A 27,289-nucleotide genomic window follows, 5' to 3' on the forward strand; every position below is an offset into this window, starting at 1 on the left:
CAAGATGGGCTGCCCCTGATCAGCAGTTGATCACATATTCATGTGATCTCATGTGAAACTTCTTCCTATTTGACCTGGTCAATAAAAGATTGAACCTGTTATTTGGCAGGGAAAGGGAAAGGTAGAACAATACATTTTGGAGAGCAGAGAGGAGAATGAGAAGGAAAGGACAGAGGACAGAAGAGGAAGGAGAAGCCATAATGGAGCAAAACCATATGGCCACAAGAAACTGCACATAGTAGAGGGTCTTACAGGTGGGAAATAGCATAGTATGTATAGTTCTATATCTGCCCAATTGAGGCAGATTGCTTATAATTATAATAACTAGATTGTATGTGTGTGTGTGTGTGTGTGTGTGTGTGTGTGTTTTAATCTGGGCTTTTGGGGGTTAAAAATTCATGTAACACAAATGTCTTACAAACGCTTGCAAAATTTGTGAAATTTATGTATAATGTATTCTAATCCAAACCAAATATACTGAAAGCAGCACAAAATGGTAAATAAGCAATATTTTGGTTACATATTGGATACCACATACCTATATTAGTGGAAAGAAAATATCAAGAAAATTATCAAGGCCTGGTATAGCAAATAATTTCTTGATACTTGGCAGTGACCACCAAGAAGAAGATATGAAGTGAGATATTGTAAAAAATAATATTAAGTTAGGCATTAAAGATCAATATTATACTCTCAAGAAATGAAGAAAATAACGTGGATTAACAAAATCAAAACAATAATTATACTATGTAGTAGCCACAAATGAAGAGCTAATGAAATATTTTGTACATTATATTTATCAGAAAAATGATCTTCTTTCTATTATTTTCTTCAGAGCAATATTGACATCCTTGTTCCTCAGACTATAGATTAGGGGGTTGAGCATAGGCACAAAGATGGTATAGAATATGGAACATATTTTTCCCTCATCTATGGAGCTTGAAGATGATGGTTTCAGATACATAAATGCAGCAGAACCAAAAAAGACAGCAACAGCTGAGATGTGAGAGCTGCAGGTACTAAAGGCTTTGGATCTTCCCTCAGTAGATTTAATCCGCAGGATGCTGATAATGATGAAAGTATAAGAAATGAGGATGGTCAGGGTTGGGAAAATGGTATTAATTAGACTAAAAATTAGAATTACAAGCTCATTCACAAAAATATTAGAACATGAGAGCTTAAGGATAGAAATAAGATCACAGAAATAATGGTTAATCACATCAAATCTGCAGAAATCAACTCTAAATATACACCCTACATGAGCTGATGCACAAACTATGCCTATAATGTAAACTCCTAAAACAAGAGAAAAGCACTTATGTTGAGACATGATGCTACTATAAAGCAGGGGGCTACAGATGGCAACATAGCGATCATATGCCATTGCAGCCAGCATGAAACATTCTGAAACAACAAAAATGACAAAGAAGCAAAGTTGAGTTATGCACTCAGGGTAGGAGATTTCATTCTTCTCCATCACAAAATTCACCAGCATTTTTGGGGTAATGACAGTAGATTGGCAGAGGTCAATGAAGGACAGACTGCTGAGGAAGAAGTACATGGGGGTGTGCAGGTGTGAGCTGAGCAGGATCAGGATGATCATGCCCAGGTTCCCCAGCACTGTGAGCAGGTAGATTCCAAGGAAGAGGAGGAAGAGTGGCAGCTGCAGCTCTGGTTGGTCTGTTAAGCCAGAGAGGAAGAATTTGGTCACTGTAGAGTGATTGCCTTTTTCCATGTTCTCAGGCAGATTCTGAAAGGAAAATGTATGGATTTAGAAGGACACAGTTGTTTTCTTTTGGAAGCAGGTACCACCTACAATTCTATATGACCACGTTTTACTGGAACATCTTCACTATGTAGAAGTTGTTTCACTTTAATATTTTCTATATTTGAGTTTCAAACTTAATGATATATTTTAGAAAATATTTTGTCTTTTTAGTGTTAAAAACTTTTGTACTCTCAATTTTCTACTTCAACATCTCAAACCTCTGAACCTAGTATTCTTAAATACAATTTCTAAACCGCATTATTTATTAAGTATATGTGACAAAGTAAAATAGCAAATTTGATTCATGACTTTAAACTCTTTTTCAAAATACACATGTGCCTAAATTATAAATGGCAGAAGACATATCTATAAACTAACAATTTCTGACAAAATTTATGAGATAAAAATCTTAGTGTTTCAATTTGTCTTCTTTCCCCCTCAACTTTTGTGAATCAGAGGTGCCAAAAGCACAGCTACAAAAAGAGAAAGCAAGAATTACAAGTTTGTTTCATTGTTCTGTAACATAATAAATAAATATCAATTATTTCACTATGTAACTATTCATAATGAATTAGGATTGACTTAACTTTATTTGCAGATGATGTTACCACATACATAAGTGACCCAAAAATTCCCTCCATGTTACTTCAACAGCTGATAAACTTTGTCAGCAAAGTGAGAGGATACAAAATTAATTTATGTACATCATTAGCCCTCCTATATGCATATAACAATTTTAATGAAAAATAAATTGGGGAAACAATATCTTTCACAATAGCACATAATATAAATTATCTTGGGATAAATTTAACAAGTGAAAGGTTTGTAGAAGGTGAAGGGTAATGGATAATGGGGGAAGGGATTTGTATGGGTCAGTCTGGGAGGAGAGGATGGAGAGAGAGGAGGGAGGCAGGATCCACATGTAAAATGAATAACAAAAATTTCATGTAACTGGTGAATATATATATATATATATATATATATATACACACACACACATATATATATATGCACATGCATACTCACACAGATACATACATACATGCATACACACACACACACACACACACACACACACACACTATTCATAAAGGAGGCAAAAAGGCAACTCTTCAAGAACTTACTAGATGACACAAGTCTAAAAGCAATACTTACCAGCTTGCAAAATTATTTGCAAGTAAAACAGAGTGATTTGAGGTTGTACTTCAAAATCACTAAAAGTGTGACAGCTTTACAATAAAAAAGCATATGTATTATTAGTCCATTAACAATGGTTTGGTTATTTTATTAAGGAAGGGCCAAAGACACACCCAGAGAAGCCAAGAGAAGATGGCTGAATCTTTCTCAGATGGGGAAATAAAATAGAAATCAGAGGTGGACAGAAGTAGTGAACTGGGTAGGAGAGGTTATGGGGAGAGAAGCATGCTTTTGTGGGGATCAGATGTAAGAACAGCATGGAAAAGAGAATGGAAATAGGTGGTGGAGTAGGAGAGGGTAGCAATTTCTAGGACTTGCCATTAACTTGGGATGGAGGGAAGCTCAAAGGAGTCTTTGGGGGCAAAGCAAGCAGACTCTCCAAGTGGTGTTGGAAATGGATCAGAACTGGCCACTTTCTGTAGCCAGGCAGCCCTCCCAGTGGAGAGATAAAGCAACAGCCCACCCACAAAATCTTAGACTCAAATTGTGTTCTGACTACAAGCTGTAGAGGAACAAAGATAGAACAGAGACTGAGGGAATGGCCAATGACGAAGGACTGACTCAACTTGAGACCCATCTCATGCGTAAGAACCAACAAATCCCTGAAACTATTAATGGTGCATTATTCTTTCAGAGAGTTGCCTAGCATAACAGTCTTCCAAGAGGTTCCACCAGATGCAGAATCCTACTGCCAAATATTAGATAAGCTCTGAGAATATTATGGAAGATTTGGGAAAAGTATTGAGGGACCCCAAGAGGACAGGGACCCCACAGAAAGATCAACAGTGTTAACTAACTTCAATCTTTGGGCTTACCAGAGACTGAACTGCCAACCAAAGAACAAACATGGGTTGGAATTAGGCTTCATGTACATATGTAGCAGATGAACAGTTTTTCTTCATGTAGGTCCCCCAACAACTGGAGTGGAGGATTCCTGTATCTCTTGTCTGTCTACCTGTGACTGGGCTGCCTCTCTGGCCTAAGTGGAAGAACATGTAGGTGGGGGTGGGGATTAGTGGGCCAGGGTTGTTGGGGGTGTTACCTAGAAGCTGGCTTGCCCTTCTCTAAAGGGGAAGAAGAAATTCGGGTTTGGGAAGAAGTTTTATTTAAAGTAATAAAATGTATAAACAACATAAATGTTTATAAAAGATACTAGATGAATGTGTTATGATATGTTATGTTTAGATAACAATAAAAATAGGAGTAAATCCAACAAAATAAATCTACAAATGTTAGACTTTTCATGAACTTATTTAACAAATCAGGTCGAAATTAATGGATGTGTTCAGTGACATACCCTGCTGGACTTAGAATATTTTCTTTCTTAGGATTCTATTTTAATATTGTATTGAAACATGCATTCATCTTGCCTCAATATGAAAATTTGATATCAAAACTATTGTTTCTCTTATTTAGTGAAGATATATGGTAAACAACAATCTCATACTAACATGTGGCACAGTCTTTTGTAATACTATTGAAAAAATAATGGAGTTAAAAGATGTTTTTTTTTAACAGTCATTGTTGAATGCATTTGTGTACAAACAATAGTTATTTCAGGGGTTCTTTATATGATCTGGGTGATCATAGCACTAATAAATATTATGAATGTTAAAATATAAACATGCTAACAAATAAAAATAGATGTTCCACAGCCACAGCTTCATATTCTGTTTCCCAAACATGATCTGAGCAGAGTAATTGTGATAGTTACTTGGTTTCTCAAACGTGAGTCCATAATTATTAATAATTTCTTTATCTTGCCACTTATAGAAACATCAAATCATGTATGAGCCTATTTTAAATTGGCCTAAGCTGTAGTTTCTTGCAATTGATCAGTTTTCAACAAATTTTCAAATTATCATAAATTATGCTCAGTAATGATTGACATTTTAATTCTTTAATAAATGTTTTCTTCCCATGCACAAGACACAGAAAGAGTGGTTTAGAAATGTGTACTCATTAAATATTAAAATAAAAATATAATATCTAATCTGTTATAATAATTTTTTATTTGTAGAAACATAAGGAAAAATTTATTAATCCCTAAATTGTTTTTTAAATGTCTACAACTATACAACACATATAGACTAAGTCAAATCCTATATTAAGCTATAGATATATTTTCATTTCAATGATACAATGAAATTTATAGACTGAGAGAAAACAAAGGTAAATAAAGGATTTTCATGAATATACAAATCTCTGTATACAGCAAATTATACTATATTACTTTAGGTTATTCTAACACATTTTTTCAGTGATTTCTAAAAGATCTCTGATGTGTCTTCTCAGCTCAGGAACTGTTGAACTGGTAAGCAGCCAAGAGGTCACTGTGGTTGAAGCAATGTACCTCATAGTGATCACCATTTACCATAACTGTAGCCTCTGGCAAGCCCTTGCTAATGCCTCCATTTTGTCTATTTTCCATGAAGTTAGTAAACACTGATGTAAAGCTACTATGCTACATCTCATTCTATTACTTTAGCTGTAGATGTTCCTGCTAAGGAAAGGACAATGGCAAGATAAAATACAGAAGCTAACAGATGTTTGGGAAACATTTAAAGATAGTAGAATTAGTATGCATCTTACATGTAAAACAGCTTCTATATTTGGTGTTTGGAAGCATAGGAGATACGTAATTCAATAATCACACAGGAATATTATGTAAGTTTGTTATTTTAAAAGTGAAACACATTACTTATTCCTGCTCATGGATTATACTGATCCCTAAATCTGATGATAATTCACTTTTACAGATCTAGAGCAAACATTCTCTTAATTTCTTTTGTAAAACCTCAACTGCCTACCCACATTCATTCTGATAAACTCTTCCTGAATACAACCCTTTCCTTCTGTGATGGACAAATTTGGCTACTTGTAGATCATAAGCTACATGCCTGTCATTTCTTTTATACATTTTGGATTGCTGTTATTCTTATTGAAAGTATGTCACTTAGCATTTTTTTATTATCTGGTAAACATGTATTTCTTTTATATCCTATGTTAACTACATTTGAAATGAGTTAATTTTCATGATAGTTTAATGGATTCATCCTAAAGGTACTCAGGATATTGCAATTTCTGAACTACACATTTACCTGATAACTAAACTAAACTACTAGCCAAATAACAAGTTGAACTTGTTTGGTTATTTCCTCACTAATACACATCTGTCACATTACAAATTTTTAAGGATACCTTTAGGAATAAATTAAGTAGATGTGTGAATGGGGATGTTCATTTATTTGAGTTACTTGATAGTGATTGCTTGAGGACTTGTCCTAACTGACAAGTGTGAGTATGTGAGACAAACATGCTTACCTAATTTACTTAGATTAAAATTTCAATATCAAGGCTTTTTTCTGCTTTAAAATATCATGAATCCTGTCACTGGGAGATGTAGACAGCCAGCATTCTACAGTTAGTATTGAGAAGACAAGGCCTAGCTAGCAATGGCAACAGTACCTGTGAGCATGGTCTGCAAGTCAAGTTATGTTCTTCCAGCACTCACTTATTTTGTACATCAGAAGTGTCAAATTCACATCCACAGTCACAGTCACCTGAGCAATTGGAAGCTCAGTCCAGAATTTAAGATCTTCAGCTATTGTATGTCAAGAAATAAAAATTCCCTAAGGACTCTCATTATTCTAAAAATATGCTTATGAGAAAATAAGCAATTATCACAATTAATTCCCCAACTGCCAAATTATTTTTCAGTGGATTTCTGTCATACTTAACTTTCAGAGCCTAGTCAAAATTAAGTATGTGGATCATTAAAGAGCTGTGTTAAAATTTTTATTTTGATCCAGCATTTGTGGGTTGTTCTGAGATCTGTACATTTCTTAGGTGCCTCTGGTAGAAACAAATGACACAGTGGGGTAACGAAATTTTAGAGGAAGAATGCAAGTGATACTTTATTAAATATGTAGTAGTTTTCAATTGCTCTGCAAATCCAATATTTAAGATGTGTTGGATCTTGACTTAAGATTTATTTCTTATTTATTTTTATTAACTCACATTAAATGATATATATATATATATATATATATATATATATATATATATGTTGACTATGTTATTTCCATACAAGCACAATAGATGAGCAGTAGATTTGTTTAAACTCAGATTCATTGAGTTCAAAAATAATCACGAATATGTGGAGACATTAATGTTCTACTATATGATGTGCTCAATTTGACAAATGTCAAAATTTTAGATTCTTCAGGAGAGAGTTCTATAGAGCTGTGGTCACTTTTGTTATCATTCTATTGTTCCTCTTAAGTTCTGAACAAAGCTCAATATGGAGGATCAACAAACCTGTGAATAAAAATAATATTCTAAATGGAGAAAAATCAAAGATTTGAGCCAGTCCTATCAAAACTAATAAATAAAAAAATAAAGAAACAAATAAAATAAAATGTTTTTGCTGGGTAGTCAGTTAATTGAGGCTGTGATATTTATATAGATGAATATAAAGTTTACATATATCATATAAACTGTTGTTCCTCCTATGATACTGCAAGCTCCTTCAGTTCCTTCAGTCCTTTTTCTACCTCATCCATTGTGGGCTATATACTCAGTTCAATGGTTGGCTGAAAGCGTCCATTTCTGTATTTTTCAGGCACTGGCAGAGCCTCTCAGGAGACAGCGATATCAGGCTCCTGTCAACAAGCACTTGTTGGCATCCACAATAGTATCTGAACTGGGTATCTGTATATGGAATGGATCCACAGGATGGCCTTTCCTTTAGTCTCTGCTCCACATGTTGTCTTTGTATCTCCTCCAATGTTTATATTGCTCCCACTTCTAAAAAGGACCAAAGTATTCATACTTTGGTCTTCATTCTTCTTGAGCTTCATTTGGTCTGTGAATTGTATCTTGGATATTCAGAGCTTCTGGGCTAATATCCACTTATTTTTAATTAGATATTTTCTTCATTTACATTTCACATGCTATCCTGAAAGTCCTCTATACCCTCCTCCCACCCTGCTCCCCAACCCATCCATTCCTGCTTCCTGGCCCTGGCATTCCCCTGTACTGTGGCATATGATCTTCACAAAACCAAGGGCCTCTCCTCCCATTGATAGCCTACTAGGCCATCCTCTGCTACATATGCAGCTAGAGACACAGCTCTGGGTAGTGGTGAGCTCATGTGTTGTTTCTCGTATAGAGTTGCAGACTCCTTTCACTCCTTAGGTACTTTCTCTAGCTCCTTCATTATGGGCCCTGTGTTACATCCAGTAGATGACTGTGAGCATCCACTTCTATATTTGCAAGACACTGGCATAGCCTCACAAGAGATAACTTTATCAGAGTCCTGTCAGCAAAATCTTGCTGGCATATGCAATTGTGTATGGGTTTAGTGGTAGTATATGGGATGGATCCCCAGGTGGGGCAGTCTCTGGATAGTCCTTCCTTCCCTCTCAGCTCCGAACTTTGTCCCTGTAACTCCCTCCATGGGTATTTTGTTCCCTATTCTAAGAAGGAGCAAAGTATCCATACTTTGGTCTTCCTTCCTCTTGAGTTTCTTGTGTTTTGCAAATTGTATATTGGGTAGTCAGTCTGGGCTAATATCTGCTTATCAATGAGTGTATATCATGTGCGTTCTTTTTTGATTGGATTATCTCACTTAGGATGATATTCTCCAGATCCACCCATTTGCCTAAGACTTTTATTAGTTTATTGTTTTTAATTGTTGAGTAGTACTCCATTGTGTAAATGTACAACATTTTCTGTATCCATTCCTCTGTTGAGGGGCATCTGGGTTCTTTCCAGCTTCTGGCTATTATAAATGAGGATGCTATGAACATAGTGGAGAATGTGTCCTTATCCCAAGTTGGAACATTTTATGGGTATATGCCCAGGAAAGGAATTGCTGTATATTCCAGTAATACTATGTCCAATTTTCTGAAGAACTGCCAGACTGATTTCCAGAGTGGTTATACAAGCTTGCAATCCAACCAACAAAGGAGGAGTGTGCCTCTTTCACCACATCTTCAGCAGCCTCTGCTGTCACCTGAATTTTTGATCTTAACCATTCTGACTGGTGTGAGGTGGAATATCAGGGTTGTTTTGACTTGCATTTCCCTGATGATTAAGGATGTTGAACAGTTTTTCAGGTGCTTCACAGCCATCCAGTATTCCTCAGTTGAGAATTCTCTGTTTAGGTCTGTACCCCATTTTTTAGTGGGGTTATTTATCAGTGAGTTTATACCATGTGTGTTCTTTTGTGATTGGGTTACCTCAATCAGGATGATATTTTCTAGTTCTTTCCATTTGTGTAAGAATTTAATGAATTTATTGTTTTGATAGCTGAGTAGTACTCCATTGTATAAATGTATCACATTTTCGTATCCATTCCTCTGTTGATGGACATCTGGGTTCTTTCCAGCATCTCACTATTATAAATAAGGCTGCCCCTCATAGGAAGAGCAACAATATAAACCAAGTAGTATCCCCAGAGCTCCCATGGACTAAACCTTGAACCAAAGAGTTTACATTGAGGGACCCATGGCTCCAGCTGCATATATATCAGAGGATGGACTTGTTGGGTATCAATGGGAGGAGAGGCCATTGGTCCTGAGAAGGCTTGATGCCCCAGTATAAGGCCAGGACAGGAAAGTGGGAGTGTGGGGGTTAGTTGGGGAGTACCCTTATATAGGCAGAGGGAGGGAGGATTGGATAGGGAGTTTTCTGAAGCAAAACCTAAAAGGGGATTACATTTGAAATGTAAATAAAGAAAACATCTAATAAAAAATAAGAAATATATATACATTAGTATTTATAACAGTAGCAAAATCACAGCTATGAAATAGCAATGATAATAATTTTATGGTTAGGGGTCATCAAAACATGAGGAACTGTAATAAAGCATCACAGCATTAGAAATATATATATATACCACAACTATAATGATGTCATATATGTGGAATTATGTTCTACTCTTGATATGGATAATTTTCATTAGAATGAGTCTTGTTTTTGTCCTAACACTATTGCATAGATTTTAATTGTTGATATCAAACTTAATTAACTTTCACTTTCCACAAGATTGAACATCAAGAAAAACTAAGCATTACTTAAAAGATTTCTTTACGAACTCATAAATTACTTACACATTATCTAACTTTAACTGGTTTGCCCAAGACATTCAAGTCAAGTAGAAAACTTTCAAATTCTTATGTAAAATAGATGAGAATGTCATTAATATTCAACATATCCTTCAAGCATACACACATATTAATCTTAAAAGAAATCTGATTCACAAAAATGTACTCAATAAAATTTAATTTAAGAGTAGGTACAGTTCTTTGGATCAATAATAAACCATTGTTAGATATAGACAGATATAGATATGTCAAATTCTTTCCTTAAATATTTCATAAGAAGAATGAGAAAATTATTATATATTTATAACTTTTAAGAATATTTCTAGGACCTGTGCAGAAATAAGTCATCAGAACACACAAAATTTGGCTTGAGTGTGTTAGTTGCAATCAATTTGGCTAAAATCAATTTGATGAAGTATAAACTAAATCATCAATGGAAAAAACACAAGGATACTGGATCAGGCACAAGCTAAAAACATACAATTTTCTCTAACATAGATTTAAAATGACAATCAGGAGTCTAAAGCACTATACTAAAGAAGGAATGTAATTTTCACTGAAGAGTAGGTCAGAATGTGGAGTGTTCCAGGTGATTTCCAAATTTAAAATCATAAGGTGCATAGTTCTAAATCTCATGAATTTTTCACATAGATAAACAGGATTAAGATAATTTTTAGAAATACATCCTTATCATCCAAAATTAGAAAGAAGGTATATTTTTTTAACCAACTGTGCAGTCAAAGTAATGTAAAGTTGATGGGACTGACAGAATAAGGTCAATATGTAGATGACATACTCATCATTTCTTTACTTTTGACTCTATGATGAATACATGACAATTTTTTAGAGGAAATAGGAATGGATGATTATAGATAGGAGATAGAATGAAAGAATCTGAATAAATTATTAAAATATTAATAAATTATTTTAAGTGATTAATAGAAATTCAAATAATGTATCAGTTGGTGATTAAATTCTAATAAGTTAATCTCATTACTTCAGTTTACATGAATGATTTTCTTTCTAGTATTTTCTTCAGGGCAACACTGACATCCTTATTCCTCAGACTGTAGATCAACGGGTTCAGCATGGGCACAACAATGGTATAAAACACAGAGGACACTTTCCCTTGGTCCATGGAGCTGACTGATGATGGTTGAAGGTACATGAATGCAGCAGACCCAAAGAACACAGCAACAGCCAAGATGTGGGAGCTGCAGGTACTGAAGGCTTTGGACCTGCCTCCAGTAGAACGAATGCGTAGGATGTTGGCAATGATGAAGATATAAGAAGTAAGAATAGTCATGGTTGGAACAACAATGTTAAATGTACCAAAACATAAAATTAACAATTCATTAACATAAGTACTAGAGTGAGCAAGCTCTAGCAGGGGAAGAAGATCACAGAAATAGTGGTTGATCACCTCTAAGTTACAAAACTGTATTCTGATCATGAAGCCTGTGTGAGCTGATGCACAAACCACACCAATAATATAGACTCCAGAGATCAGGGAAGTGTAAATCTGATAGGACATGGTTACATTGTAAAGCAAGGGGTTACAGATGGCAACATAGCGATCATATGCCATGGCAGCTAACATATGGCACTCTGCAATAGCAAAAATTAGAAAGAAATAGAGTTGAGTCATGCATCCAGTGTAGGAAATGATGTTCTTCTCTATCACAAAGTTCACCAACATTTTGGGGGTTATGACTGTGGAATGGCAGAGATCAATGAAGGACAAACTACTGAGGAAATAGTACATGGGGGTATGCAGGTGAGAACTGAGCCTAATCAGTGTAATCATGCCCAAATTCCCCACTACAGTGACCACATAGATTCCTAGGAAGATGAGGAAGAGAGGCATCTGGATTTGTGGCTTCTTTGAGAGCCCAGTCAGAATGAACTCAGGAAACATGCAATAGTTTCCTGTTGCCATATGCTATGTTCAATTCTCTGTTCAAAGAAGAGAGAAAGATATACATGTTATAATGACTTTGTTATTTTAATTGAAGAGAGTTCTGCATGCATATAACTTTTCTAAATTAAATATGTGATTGACATTATTTTTTAAAAAATAATTTATAAACCTAATACATTACATACTGCCAGTGAGCTCTTGGATCATTCCAGCAATGTCTTGATTTGAAACTTGCATATACTCTATGAGAACTAAATCTCATAATAACCTAAAATGATATGGAATCTATCAAGGGAGAAAAGTAATTAATAGTTTCACCCAGCTACAAACCCTATGATCTACAACAATTGAGTGTGGCAAAATAGCCTTAAGAGTGTAAATGGCACTAAAATCATGGTGGTAACTAACAACTATCTAGTTGGACTTAATGACTGCTCAAAAGTAGGCCTGGTAATATAAACCTAACTTACTACTCCTGCCCCATAAAGTCATATACCTTAAAGGAGAATCTACTACTTTTACCTTCTTAAACCAGTATAACTTTTAAGTATATTTGAAATGATTCATGAGTATGTCTGTTACTAATAATCTACCAAGTTTTAAACAAGTTATCAATATAAATTATCTATTTGTGAATTATCATGATATACAAAAAGAAACATATACTGAGAAAACATACTCTTGAGTATTTTGATGTTTTTCATTAAACACTAAGAATTGTAACACCTATGCTTACCAAAGGAAATTTGTGTGTTCGAAGTGAATTACTAAATGAATAAAGTATATTAAATCTAAATTTTGTCACTAACACAACAAAATACATCTGAAGAAAATTTGTAGCATCTGAAATGAAGGCAAAGAAAAAAGCTCAGGCTTAAATAACTGAAAGAAAATACTAAAAAAATTACTCTATGTCTAAAATAAGTTCGTTTCATTATAAAGAAAATTCACAAACACATTTACCAATAAGACTAAAGAAAAAAAACCATAACTATTTGTGAAAATTGAGAATTTTTTGCAAAGGAAAATGAAATTATCAACTGAAGATGTGGAAAAAACCCCACATATTCTAAAATCTAGTAAGATATATTTTTTTTAAAAAAAATTAAACCAGCTGATAAGGCAGCCTACCAAAAATATATACATTTGTGACTAGTCTATAGAGAAGATGAAATACTCATTATCACTATCCAACATTAAAGTTAAAAAGATGCCGCCTTCACACACCTCTATTACAATGGGTTGCAAACGTGCCAGTTGTTGGCAAGGAATAGTCAGACACCACAGACATCTTCTGTGCAGTGTGAAACTGCTTCCATACTTTGCAAAATAACTTATAATTTACTCCAAATTTAAAGACATACTTACAATGCAAATGAACAATCTGTACCCCAAGTTTTACCCAGGGGAAAAAAATCAGCAGTTTTCTGAAGAGGTATCTGTACTAAAATTTACATGGCAAGTTTATTCAGGACAACCTTGAGTCACGCATTATCTATGTGTTCGACAGATTCAACTTGTAGTTTATGTGCATTTTTAAATCTTAATTATGCCTGTGCATGTTCATATAATAGGTAAGGGGACAATTGGACAAATTGCTTCTTTGTTAACATCATACTAATCCTGTGGCATAAACTAGTGTTGTCAGCCTGGTGACTAGTGTCTTAATCAGATGACTAACTTTCCACCTACCATGTCAAAGGGGATCTCAAGCCCTATTCTAGGCTCTGACCAGGCATGTACATACATGCTGGCAAAACAGCCATAGATGTAAAATTAAAAATACATACATAAATAAAACTAATAACAGAAGACAAGCAAACATTCATAGTAATGCTGTATAATGAGGTTACAAAACTAGAATGAGAAATGAGTGACATGCAATTTTGAATGGCTTCCCAATCTAATTAAAAATTATGATGCTATATATATATTATATTTTATTATTTGAAACACTATTTTTATATTTATTAATCCCAGTAGAACCTTGAAGATTATTTTTTCATGTAAAGCAAACTTTGGTCCTCAATAATCATAATCACAAGTTAAAAAATATTGGAGAGTCTGTCTGTTACCTTTTCTTGTAGAGTTTGGACAGAGCCATTTAAATGACACTGCAATTTAGATGTCATTGCAGAAGGGGAGCTTGACGAACATTGTCATTAAAGCTCTCTATTGTGTCTTTTAATTGCTCTTTATGATCAGAATTATAGTCACTGTGGCTGAGAAGACAAGTTCAGAATTTTTATGCAGTTAAATTGATGTGATTTTTATCTGTTCATTATACCTGAGTTGAGTAACACCTCTTCTTTATGATACAGTGCTGTCCTAGTAGCTGACAGACATAAGCCATTATAAAACCAGAAATTAATATGGTCAAATTGTCTCTACATTTAAAAACACAATTAAAAATGTATAATCAGTGTCATTCTTTGTTTTCTAAAAAAATATTTTGCTGTTAAATTAAAGGCCTCCAGAAAACATTTCTCAATTCATAGTAACCAACAGAACCTTTAGGAACTGGTAAAGTGGTTGGAGATTCTATAAACTTTAAGAAAATTTTGTGACTAATTGAAGAACTGCAGATATTGAAGAATATTTCCCTGACTAGGTAAGTGATTCTTCTAGACTTGTGCTCTTTAATCACAGTTTTTAGTGAACACTCACCTTTCTTTCTGAAAGTCTTATCACCAATTTTACTTGCCACTTGCAAAATCACAAATGGTGATATTAGGAACCACAGGTATCAGCATCCTACATTCTTCAGTAATAACGTCCAGGACATAAGCATCAGTTCAACTTTTAAGCATAGGTCAGCATCCCTAAAGTAGCATATGCATTCATGTTTCACGCTTACTTGAGTGATCCCTCTTATGTGCATAAGTTTTTTTCCTGAATCTATGTCTCAGCTACCAAAACATAAGACAATATTCTCCAAGGATTTCTCATTCTCAGGAAGCACACCCATGAGAATTGAGTTAGTTGCCTTAGTGATTTCCCACTAGACTAATGTTTTCCCCTTTTAATAATAATTATTTTATTTTTTAAAGTTATAATGCAATTAGCTCATTTATTCCTTCTTGTTCCTAACTCAATCTCTCCTAAGCAACCCCCAAAAGTCTCTTAAATACATTGCCTATTTTTATTCCACAAAATTTATTTTCATTGTTTGAAATTTCCATGCATTCATATAGTATGATTAAATATGCCCCTATTTCCTGGTGGCCTTACAACATTTACCTTCCAACTGTATGTACCTTTTTTAATTTAAAATAATTTTAAGATCCTAATTTTAATTTTAATGCATCTTAACTAAGATATAATTATATCATTCTCCCCCTTTTTTTCCCATTCAGTACATCCCAGGTCACATCACTACAACTACTTCTATGTCCCTGTGCCACTTTCAAAATCAGGAAAAAAAATAACTAGTCCACCATCTGCACCCATGAGCCGAGGCTGTTCCACAACCCAGTGTGTATAGGTCCTGCCAGAAGAGACCTGTTCTGCCAGGAGTGCTTTTATTCCTGGGCTCAGAAGTGAGATGGCCACTTCCTTTCCAATAAGTGTCTGTAGCTGGGCAGTGATGAGCACAGTGGAGCAGCTGGGACAGGATCCTTCCAGTCGCCATCTGCACCCAGAGCTTGGGTTGTTCCAGAGCCTTCTGTACACAAATTCTGCCAGGACAGAACTGACATCCCAGTAGTGCTGAAACAGGCTTAGAGTCCCACGGTAGGAATAAGCTCCAGTCAGAGACAGCAAGAAAATCTAACACCAGAAATAATCAGATGTCAAAAGGCAAATGCAAGAATCTTACCAAAAGAAATCAAGACTACCACCATCAGAACCCAATTCTCCCACCACAGTAAGTCCTGGATACCCAAACACACAAGAAAAGCAAGATGTGGATTTAAAATCATATCTCATGATGATAATAGAGGATTTTAAGAAGGACATAAATAACTCCCAAAAAGAAATACAGGAGAACACAGGTAAACAGGTAGAAGCTCTTAGAGAGGAAACACAAAAATCCCTTAAAGAATTACAGGAAAACACAACCAAACAGGTGAACAAACCCATCCAGGATCTAAACATGGAAGCATGAACAATAAAGAAATCACAACGGGAGACAACTCTGGAGATAAAATCCTAGGAAAGATATCAGGAGACATAGAAGCATGCAACAGAATACAAAAAAATAAATGAATCTTAGGCACAAAAGATACCATAGAAAACATTGATACAATAATCAAAAAAAAAAGCCAAGTCCAAAAACATACTACTAACTCAAAACATCTGGTAAATACAAGACACAATGAGAAGATCAAACCTAAGGATAATAGGTATAACAGAGAATAAACATCTCCAAATTAAAGGGCCAGAAAATATCTTCAACAAAATTATAGAAGAAAACTACCCTAACATAAAAAAAGAGATGTTCATAAACACACAAGAAGCCTACAGAACACCAAATAGATTGAATCATAAAAGAAATTCTTCCCTTAATAATCAAAACACCAAATGCACAAAACAAAGAAAGAATATTAAAAGCAGTAAGGGAAAAAATGTTAAGTAACATATAAAGGCTGATCTATGAGAATTGCACCAGACTTCTCACCAGAAATTATGAAAGCCAGAAGATCCTAGGCAGATGTCATACAGCCTTTAATGGAACACGAATGCCAGCCCAGGTTACTCTACCCAGCAAAACTCTCAATAATCATAATGGAGAAACCAAGATATTTCATGACAAAAATAAATAAATTTACACAATATTCAACACAAGTCCAGCTACTCAAAGGATAATAAATGGAAAACTCCACTACAAGGAGTTTTACACCCAAGTAAAATCAAGAAAATAATATTCTTTTAACAAACCAAAAAGAAGATAACCACAAAAAAAAAAAAAAACATAATTCCACCTCTAACAAGAAAACTAAAAGGAAGCAACAATTTTTTTCCTTAATATCAATGAACTCAATTCCCCAATAAAAAGACGTAGACTAACAGACAGGCTACATAACAGGACTCAACATTTTGCTGCATACAGGAAACCTACCTCAGTGACAAAGACAGGCACTAACTCAGAGTAAAAGACTGGAAAACAATTTTGCAAGTAAATGGTCCCAAGAAACAAGCTGGAGTAGCCATTCAAATATCAAATAAAATTGACTTTCAACATGAAGTTATCAAAAGAGATAAGGAAGGATACTTCATACTCGTCAAAGGAAAAAAATCTATCAAGAAAAACTATATTCTGAATATCTATGCTCCTAATGCAAGGGCAAACACAAACATAAAAGAAACTTTACTAAAGCTCAAAGCACACATTGCACTCCACACAATAATAGAGGGAAACTTCAACACCCCACTCTCAGCAAAAAAACAGATCATGGAAACAGAAACTAAAGAGACACAGTAAAACTAACAGAAGTTATAAAACAAATGGATTTGACAGATATCTATAGAATATTTTAACCTAAGACAAAAGATTATACCATCTTCTCAGCACCTCATTATACCTTCTCCAAATTTGACCATATAATCAGTCACAAAAAAAGGCCTCAACAGTACAAGAAGAATGAAATAACCCCATGCATCCTATCAGATCACCATAGTCTACTGCTGGTCTTCAATACTAACATAAATGATAGAAAGCCCACATACACATGGAATCTGAACAACACTCTACTCAATGATAACATGGCCAAGGAAGAAATAAAGGAAGAATTACAGACTTTTTAGAGTTTAATGAAAATGTACCCAATTTATACCAAATATATAGGAGCAATATACCCAAACCTATGGGACACAATGAAAGCAGTACTAAGACAAAAGCTCATAGCTCTGAGTGCCTCCAAAAAGAAACTGGAGAGATCATATACTAGCAGCTTGACATGACATCTGAAAGCTCTAGAACCTTTAAGCAAATTCACCCAAGAAGTGTAGATGGTAGGATGGTAGGAAATAAACTCAAGACTGAAATCAATCAAGTAGAAACAAAACAAAACAAAACAACAACAAAAAACAAAACAAAACAAAACAAAAAAACCCTATACAAAGAATCAACCAAACTGGTACTTTGAGAAAATCAGAAAAATAGATAAACACTTAGCCAGACAAACTAGAGGGTACAGAGTGAGTATCCTAATTAACAAAATCAGAAATGAAAAGGGAGACATAACAACAGAGACCAAGAAAAAAAAATCATCAGATCCTACTACAAAAGCTTATGCTCAAAAAAAAAAAAAAAAAAAAGTGGAAACTCTGGATTAAATGGACAATTTTCTAGACAGATACCAAGTGCTAAAGATAATCAGGATCAGATAAATTATCTAAACAGTCCTATATCTCCTAAAGAAATAAAAACAGTCACTTATATTCTCCCAATCAAAAAAAAAAAAAAAAAAGTGCAAGACCAGATGGGTTTAGTGGAGAGTTCTATCAAACCTTCACAGAAGACCTAATACCAATACTCCTCGAACTTTTCCACAAAATAGAAACAGAAGGTACTCTACAAAACTCATTCTATGAAGCCAAAATTACTCTGATACATAATCGACAGAAAGAAACAACAAAGAAAGGGAATGTCAGACCAAATTCCTCTTTGAATATCAATGTAAAAACACTCAATAAAATACTCTCAAACAGAATCCAAGAACACATCAAAGTGATCATCCATCATGATCAAGTAGGCTTCATCCCAGGGATGCAAGGAAGGTTTAATATATGGAATCCATCAAATGTAATCCACTATATAAACAAACTCAAAGGAAAAAAATCGTATGATCATCACGTTAGATGCTAAGAAACATTTGACAAAATCCAAGCCTCTTCATGATAAAAGTCTTGGAAAGATCATGAATTCAAGGGCCATATCTAAACTCAGTAAAAGCAATATACAGCAATCCAGTAGCCCACATCAAACTAAATGGAGAGAAACTTGAAGCAATCCCACTAAAATCAGGGACTAGACAAAGCCAATGATGCTCTCCATACTGATACAATATGAATTCCTAGCCAAAGCTATTAGACAACAAAAGGAAATCAAAGGGATAGAAATTGGAAAGGAAGAAGTCAAAATATCATTATTTGCAGATGATATGATAATATAGATAAGTGATCCCCAAATTTCCATCAGAGAACTCCTAAACCTGATAAACAACTTCAGAAAGGTAGCTCAATATAAAATTAATTAAAACAAATCAGTGACTTTCCTCTACACAAAGGATAAACAGGCTGAGAAAGAAATTAGGGAAATAATACCCTTCACAATAGTCACAAATAATATAAAAATACCTTGGTGTGACTCTAACTTAGTAAGTTAAAGATCTGTTTGATACTAACTTCAAGTATCTGAGGAAAGAAATCAAAGATCTCAGAAGATGGTAAGATTTCCCATGTTCATGGATTGGCAGGATTAATATAATAAAAATGGCCATCTTGCTGAAAGCAATCTACAGATTCGATGTAATTTCTCCCAAAATTCCAACTCAGTTCTTCACAGAGGAGAAAGAACAATTTGCAAATTCGGCTGGAATAGAAAAAACCTAGGATAGTGAAAAATATTCTCAACAATAAAAGAACTTCTAGGGGAATCACCATCCCTAACCTCAAGCTGTACTAAAGAGCCACTGTGATAAAACAAACAAAAAACAAAAAACAAAAAAAAAAACCAAAACAAACAAAAAACCAACCAAACAAAACAAAAACAAACCAACCAACCAACCCAACAAAAAATCCTGCCCAGTGTTGGTACAGTGACAGGCAGGTTGATTGAAGGCCCAGAAGTGAACCCACACATCTATGGTCACTTGACCTTTGACAAAGTAACTAAAACCGTCCAGTGGAAAAAATACAGCATTTGCAACAAATGGTGCTGGCTCAACTGGCAGTTAGCATATGGAAGATTGGAAATCGATCCATTCTTATCTACTTGGAGAAAGCTCAAATTCAAGTGGATCAAGGAACTCCACATAAAACCAGATACACTAAAACTAATAGAAAAGAAAATGGGGAAGAGCTTCAAGCACATGGGCACACGGCAAAATTTCCTGAAAAGAACACCAATAGCTTATGTTCTAAGAACAAAAATTGACAAATTGGACCTCATAAAATTGCAAAGCTTTTGTAAGGCAAAGGACACTGTCAATAGGACAAAAAGGCAACCAACAGGTTGGGAAAAGATTTTTACCAATTCTATATCTGATAGAGGGCTAATATCCAATATATACAAAGAACTCAAGAAGTTATACTCGTGAGAACCAAGTAACCCTATTAAAAAATGAGGTACAGAGATAAATAATTTTCAACTGAGGTATACCGAATGTTTAAGAAGAACCTAAGAAAATTCTCAACATCCTTAGTCTTCAGGGAAATGCAAATCAAACCAACCCTGAGATTCTACCTCACACCAATCAGAGTGCCTGAGATCAAAAGCTCAGGTGACAGCAGATGCTGACTAGGATGTGAAGAAAGAACACTACTCCATTGTTGGTGAGATTACAAGATGGTCCAACCACTTTGGAAATCAGTTTGGTGGTTACTCAGAAAATTGGTCATAGTACTACCTGAGGACCCAGAAATCCATTCCTGGGTATATACCCAAAAGATGCTCCAACATGTCATAAGGACACATGTTCCACTATGTTAATCACAGCCTTATTTATAATAGCCAGGAGCTATAAAGAAACCAGAAGTCCCTCAACAGAGGACTGCATACAGATAATGTGGTACCTTTACACAACAGAGGACTACTCAGATATTAAAAACAATGAATATATGAAATTTTTGGCAAATGGATAGAACTAGAAAATATCATTCTGAGTGAGGTAAACCAATCACAAAAGAATACCCATGATAGTCACTCACTGATAAGTGGATATTAGCCCAGAAGCGTGGAATAAACAAACATTCCCAGCAACAATAACATGAGCAAAGTCAGAACAATGGCAAAATCAATATAAACATTAATGTAGAATGGGGGAAATCTTACAGGGTCCCATCTTTAGAAAAATAGCTATAGACACCTAATGAATTCTGTCTTAGGTATGAGCCTCTCAATTGTTATCCAATACAAAATGGTCAGCATTAAAACCACATACACAGGAGGAAAAAAAAACTGACACAGAAGTTTCTATTTATATATTTTGCATATATATGCACATGGTTATGTTATTTATACTCTCCTATTTGGTGGAGTGGAAGTAAGATAGATGTCCTGCTTCATTAAAACCTGACTTGTAAATATTAAACACACATTACTAAAGTTAAAGACATCTGTGTACACTGTATATGTTTTAAAAGGGTTTCTTTGATCCTCTTTGAGAATGTTTTTAAATTAATTATTGTATTTATTTATATTTTGAATGTTGTCCCTCTTCCAGGTATCCCTTGTGCAAACACTTCACCCATTCCCCCCTTCCCATTACCTCTAAGAGAGTGCTTCCTCACCTACCCACCAACTCCAGCCACACCCTTCTAGCATCCCCCAAAGGATAAAGTTTTGATGTCCCCTCTCATTGATGTCTCCCTTTTCATTTCTGAATTTGTTAATTTGGGTAATTTCTTGGTGCCTTTTAGCTAGTTTGGCTAAGGGTTTAATCTATCTTGTTCATTTTCTCTAAAAACTAGCTCTTAAGTTTGTTGACTTTTTTTTTTTGTATAATTCTCTTTGTTTCTAATTGGTTGATTTCTGGCCTGAGTTTGATTATTTCCTGCTTCCTACTCTTCTTGTATTTGCTTCTTTTTGTTCTAGAGCTTTCAGATATGGTATTAAGTTGCTAGTGTAGGATCTCTCCAATTTATTTATGAAGGCACTCAGTGGTATGATTTTCCTCTTAGCACTGCTTTCATTGTGTCCCATAAGTTTGGGTATGCTGTGCCTTCATTTTTTGTTATTCTCTAGAAAGTCTTTAATTTCTTTATTTCTTCCCTTACCAAGTTATCATCTAGTAGATAGTTGTTCAGTTTCCATGAGTATTTGGGCTTTCTGTTATTTTTGTTGTTATTGAAGACCAGCCTTAATCCATGGTGATATGATAGAATGAATGGGCTTATTTGAAACTTTTTGCATCTCTTGAGGCTTTTTTGGGGTGTGTGTCCAATTATATGGCCAGTTTTGGAAGGTACCATGAGGTACTGAGAGGAAAGTATACTCTTTTGTTTTAGGGTAAAATGATACCTGTTTTTTTTTTTCCACTTTCATCTTCATTCTCTCTTGTGAGTGTCTTTGAGTTGTTTTATTTTACTTTGCAAACCAACACACATTGTATTAGTGAATCTTAATTGCCTTTGTACTTTCTGAGGCTTCATAATGTTTGGGACAAATATTTTGCAAACATGGAACCATTTCAGGATTATTGCTCTTCTATCCTTCAATAGAAGTTCTAAATATAGGTAGGAGAAAAACCTCTCTCTTCATTAATATGACTTCCATAGCAAATAGCAAGGACTGACGTTTGATATATTTAATCTCCTCACTCTCACAAACATTCTTTTTTTTTAATATTTTTATTATGTATTTTCCTCAATTACATTTCCAATGCTATCCCAAAAGTCCCCCATACCCTCCCCCACTTCCCTACCCACCCATTCCCACTTTTTGGCCCTGGCGTTCCCCTGTACTGGGGCATATAAAGTTTGCGTGTCCAATGGGCCTCTCTTTCCAGTGATGGCCTACTAGGCCATCTTTTGATACATATGCAGCTAGAGTCAAGAGCTCCGGGGTACTGGTTAGTTCATAATGTTGTTGCACCTACAGGGCTGCAGATCTCTTTAGCTCCTTGGATACTTTCTCTAGCTCCTCCATTGGGGGCCCTTTGATCCATCCAATAGCTGACTGTGAGCATCCACTTAAGTGTTTTCTAGGCCCCGGCCTAGTCTCACAAGAGACAGCTATATCAGGATCCTTTCAGCAAACACTTGCTAGTGTATGCAATGGTGTCATCGTTTGGAGGCCACTCTGGAAATCAGTCTGGTGGTTCCTCAGAAAATTGGACGCAGTACTACCGGAGGATCCAGCAATACCTCTCCTGGGCATATATCCAGAAGATGTCCCAACCGGTAACAAGGACACATGCTCCACTATGTTCATAGCAGCCTTATTTATAATAGCCAGAAGCTGGAAAGAACCCAGATGCCCCTCAACAGAGGAATGAATGCAAAAAAATGTGGTACATTTACACAATGGAGTACTACTCAGCTATTAAAGGGAATGAATTTATGAAATTCCTAGGTAAATGGTTGGACCTGGAGGGCATCATCCTGAGTGAGGTAACACAATCACAAAAGAACTCAAATGATATGTACTCACTGATAAGTGGATATTAGCCCAGAAACTTAGTATACCTGAGATATAAGATAAAATTTGCAAAACACATGAAACTGAAGAAGAATGAAGACCAAAGTGTGGACACTTTGCCCCTTCTTAGAATTGGAAACAATCACCCCTGGAAGGAGTTACAGAGATAAAGTTTGGAGCTGAGACAAAAGGATGGAGCATCTAGAGACTGCCATATCCAGGGAAATGATACCTGTTAAATCTCTTTGTCCATTACTTCGATTATTTTCACTTTGTCTTGGTTGATTTTCTGTTTCCGTTATCTGTTCATTGGTGATATGGTGTGTTTTAAGGTAAACGTCTAGTTAGAAAACTGGAGCAAGAGAGAAATCCGGCCTACATAGGGCCACAACCCTCTTCCGGTCAGAAAAGCACCGGGGCAGCTGGGGCGCAGGGTCGGCTGACACTCGCCAGCTACCCACAACACCCGCCACAGGATCTTAAGACTTCTGGTGAGTGGAGCACAGCTTGTGCTCCAATCCAATTGCGCGGGACCTGAGACTGCATTAGTTAGGGAAGCAGAAATCGGCCTGAGTAGGGCCACAGGCCTCATCCAGCCGGATCAGCGCCGGGGTAGCGCGGGAGCAGGGTTGCCTGACACCCGCCAGCTACCCACGACCCCCACCGCAGGATTTTGGGACTGCTGGTGATTGGAACACAGCTTCTGCTCCAATCTTTAAACAGTGACAACGATAACAACTAACCCCAGAGATTACCAGATGGCGAAAGGTAAACGTAATAATCTTACTAACAGAAACCAAGACCACTCACCATCATCAGAACCCAGCACCCCCACTTCGCCCAGTCCAGGGCACCCCAACACACCGGAAAAGCTAGACACGGATTTAAAAGCATATCTCCTGATGATGATAGAGGACTTCAAGAAGGACTTTAATAACACACTTAAAGAAATGCAGGAGAACACTGCTAAACAGGCAGAAGACAATAAAGAGGAAGCACAAAAATCCCCTAAAGAATTGCAGGAGAACACTGCTAAAGAGTTACAAATCCTTAAAGAAAAACAGGATAACATAATCAAACAGGTAGAAGTCCTTACAGAAAAACAGGAAAACACATCCAAACAGATGATGGAAATGAACAAAACCTTACTAGACCTAAAAAGGGAAGTAGACACAATAAAGAAAACCCAAAATGAGGCAACACTGGAGATAGAAACCCTAGGAAAAATATCTGGAACCATAGATACGAGCATCAGCAACAGAATACAAGAGATGGAAGAGAGAATCTCAGGTGCAGAAGATTCCATAGAGAACATCGGCACAACAATCAAGGAAAATGTAAAATGCAAAAAGATCCTAACTCAAAACATCCAAGAAATACAGGACACAATGAGAAGACCAAACCTAAGGATAATAGGAGTGGATGAGAATGAAGATTTTCAACTCAAAGGACCAGCAAACATCTTGAACAAAATTATAGAAGAAAACTTCCCAAATCTAAAGAAAGAGATGCCCATGAACATACAAGAAGCCTACAGAACTCCAAATAGACTGGACCAGAAAAGAAATACCTCCCGACACATTATAATCAGAACAACAAATGCTCTAAATAAAGATAGAATACTAAAAGCAGTAAGAGAAAAAGGCCAAGTAACATATAAAGGCAAGCCTATCAGAATTACACCAGATTTTTCACCAGAGACTATGAAAGCCAGAAGATCCTGGACGGATGTTATACAGACACTAAAAGAACACAAATTCCAGCCCAGGCTACTATACCCAGCCAAACTCTCAATTAACATAGAGGGAGAAACCAAAGTATTCCACGACAAAACCAAATTCACACATTATCTCTCCACGAATCCAGCCCTTCAAAGGATAATAACAGAAAAAAACCAATATAAGGACAGGAACCATGCCCTAGAAACAACAAGAAGGTAATCCCTCAACAAACCTAAAAGAAGACAGCCACAAGAACAAAATGCCAACTTTAACAACAATAATAACAGGAAACAACAATTACTTTTCCTTAATATCTCTTAATATCAATGGACTCAACTCCCCGATAAAAAGACATAGACTAACAAACTGGCTACACAAACAAGACCCATCATTTTGCTGCTTACAGGAAACTCATCTCAGAGAAAAGGATAGACACTACCTCAGAATGAAAGGCTGGAAAACAATTTTCCAAGCAAATGGCATGAAGAAACAAGCTGGAGTAGCCATTCTAATATCTGATAAGATTGACTTATAACCCAAAGTCATTAAAAAAGACAGGGAGGGACACTTCATACTCATCAAAGGTAAAATCCTCCAAGAGGAACTATCAATCCTGAATATCTATGCTCCAAATACAAAGGCATCCACATTCATTAAAGAAACTTTAGTAAATCTCAAAGCACACATTGCACCTCATACAATAATAGTGGGAGACTTCAACACACCACTTTCACCAATGGACAGATCATGGAAACAGAAACTAAACAAGGACACAGTGAAACTAAGAGAAATTATGAATCAAATGGATCTGGCAGATATCTACAGAACATTCTATCCTAAAACAAAAGGATATACCTTCTTCTCAGCACCTCATGGTACCTTCTCCAAAATTGACCACATAATTGGTCACAAAGCAGGCCTCAACAGATACAAAAATATTGAAATTGTCCCATGCATCCTATCAGATCACCATGGACTAAGGCTGATCTTCAATAACAAAATAAATAATAGAAAGCCAACCTTCACGTGGAAACTGAACAACACTCTTCTCAATGATACCTTGGTCAAGGAAGGAATAAAGAAAGAAATTAAGGACTTTTTAGAGTTCAATGAAAATGAAGCCACAACATACCCAAACTTATGGGACGCAATGAAAGCATTTCTAAGAGGAAAACTCATAGCTCTGAGTGCCTCCAAAAGGAAACTAGAGAGAGCACACATTAGCAGCTTGACAACACACCTAAAAGCACTAGAACAAAAGGAAGCAAATTCACCCAAGAGGAGTAGAGGGCAGGAAATAATCAAACTCAGGGGTGAAATCAACCAAGTGGAAACAAGAAAAACTATTCAAAGAATCAACCAATCAAGGAGCTGGTTCTTTGAGAAAATCAACAAGATAGATAAACCCTTAGCCAGACTCACTAGAGGGCACAGGGAAAGCATCCTAATTAACAAAATCAGAAATGAAAAAGGAGACATAACAACAGATCATGAAGACATCCAAAACACCATCAGATCCTTCTACCAAAGGCTATACTCAGCAAAACTGGAGAACCTGGATGAAATGGAGAAGTTCCTAGAGAGATACCAGGTACCAAAGTTGAATCAAGATCAGGTTAATGATCTAAACAGCCCTATATCCCCCAAAGAAATAGAAGCAGTCATTAATAGTCTCCCAACTAAAAAAAGCCCAGGACCAGATGGGTTTAGTGCAGAGTTCTATCAGACCTTCAAAGAAGATCTAATCCCAGTAATTCACAAACTATTCCACAAAATAGAAACAGAAGGTACTCTACCCAACTCATTCTATGAAGCCACAATTACTCTGATACCTAAACCACAAAAAGACCCAACAAAGATAGAAAACTTCAGACCAATATCCCTTATGAATATTGAAGCAAAAATCCTCAATAAAGTTCTTGCTAACCGAATCCAAGAACACATCAAAACAATCATCCATCCTGACCAAGTAGGTTTCATCCCAGGGATGCAGGGATGGTTCAATATACGGAAATCCATCAACGTAATCCAGTATATAAACAAACTCAAAGACAAAAACCACATGGTCATCTCGTTAGATGCGGAAAAAGCATTTGACAAGATCCAACACCCATTCATGATAAAAGTCTTGGAAAGAGCAGGAATTCAAGGCACATACCTAAACATGATAAAAGCAATCTACAGGAAACCAGTAGCCAACATCAAAGTAAATGGTCAGAAGCTTGAAGCAATCCCTCTAAAATCAGGGACTAGACAAGGCTGTCCACT

General features: G+C 35.8%; 2 protein-coding genes across 3 annotated transcripts in view; both read right to left on the reverse strand.

The window, feature by feature from the left end:
• Positions 1–799: 799 nt before the first annotated feature.
• LOC110301213 (olfactory receptor 8G17-like) overlaps positions 800–27,289 on the reverse strand; it is an 81,493-nt gene continuing 55,003 nt past the window's right edge. For both annotated transcript variants that reach the window (XM_021171550.2, XM_021171549.2), the window contains one exon: positions 800–1,750. In XM_021171550.2, the coding sequence (XP_021027209.1) occupies positions 800–1,750 (951 nt within the window). The remainder of the gene's footprint in view (positions 1,751–27,289) is intronic.
• On the reverse strand, positions 11,081–12,016 carry LOC110301216 (olfactory receptor 8G1-like). The gene has a single exon (XM_021171552.1). It carries the CDS (start codon positions 12,014–12,016, stop codon positions 11,081–11,083), a length of 936 nt encoding a protein of 311 aa, XP_021027211.1.

The sequence above is a fragment of the Mus caroli genome, unplaced genomic scaffold (genome assembly GCF_978045245.1).
Source record: "Mus caroli unplaced genomic scaffold, Mus_caroli_1 scaffold_11, whole genome shotgun sequence".
NCBI lineage: Eukaryota > Metazoa > Chordata > Mammalia > Rodentia > Muridae > Mus > Mus caroli.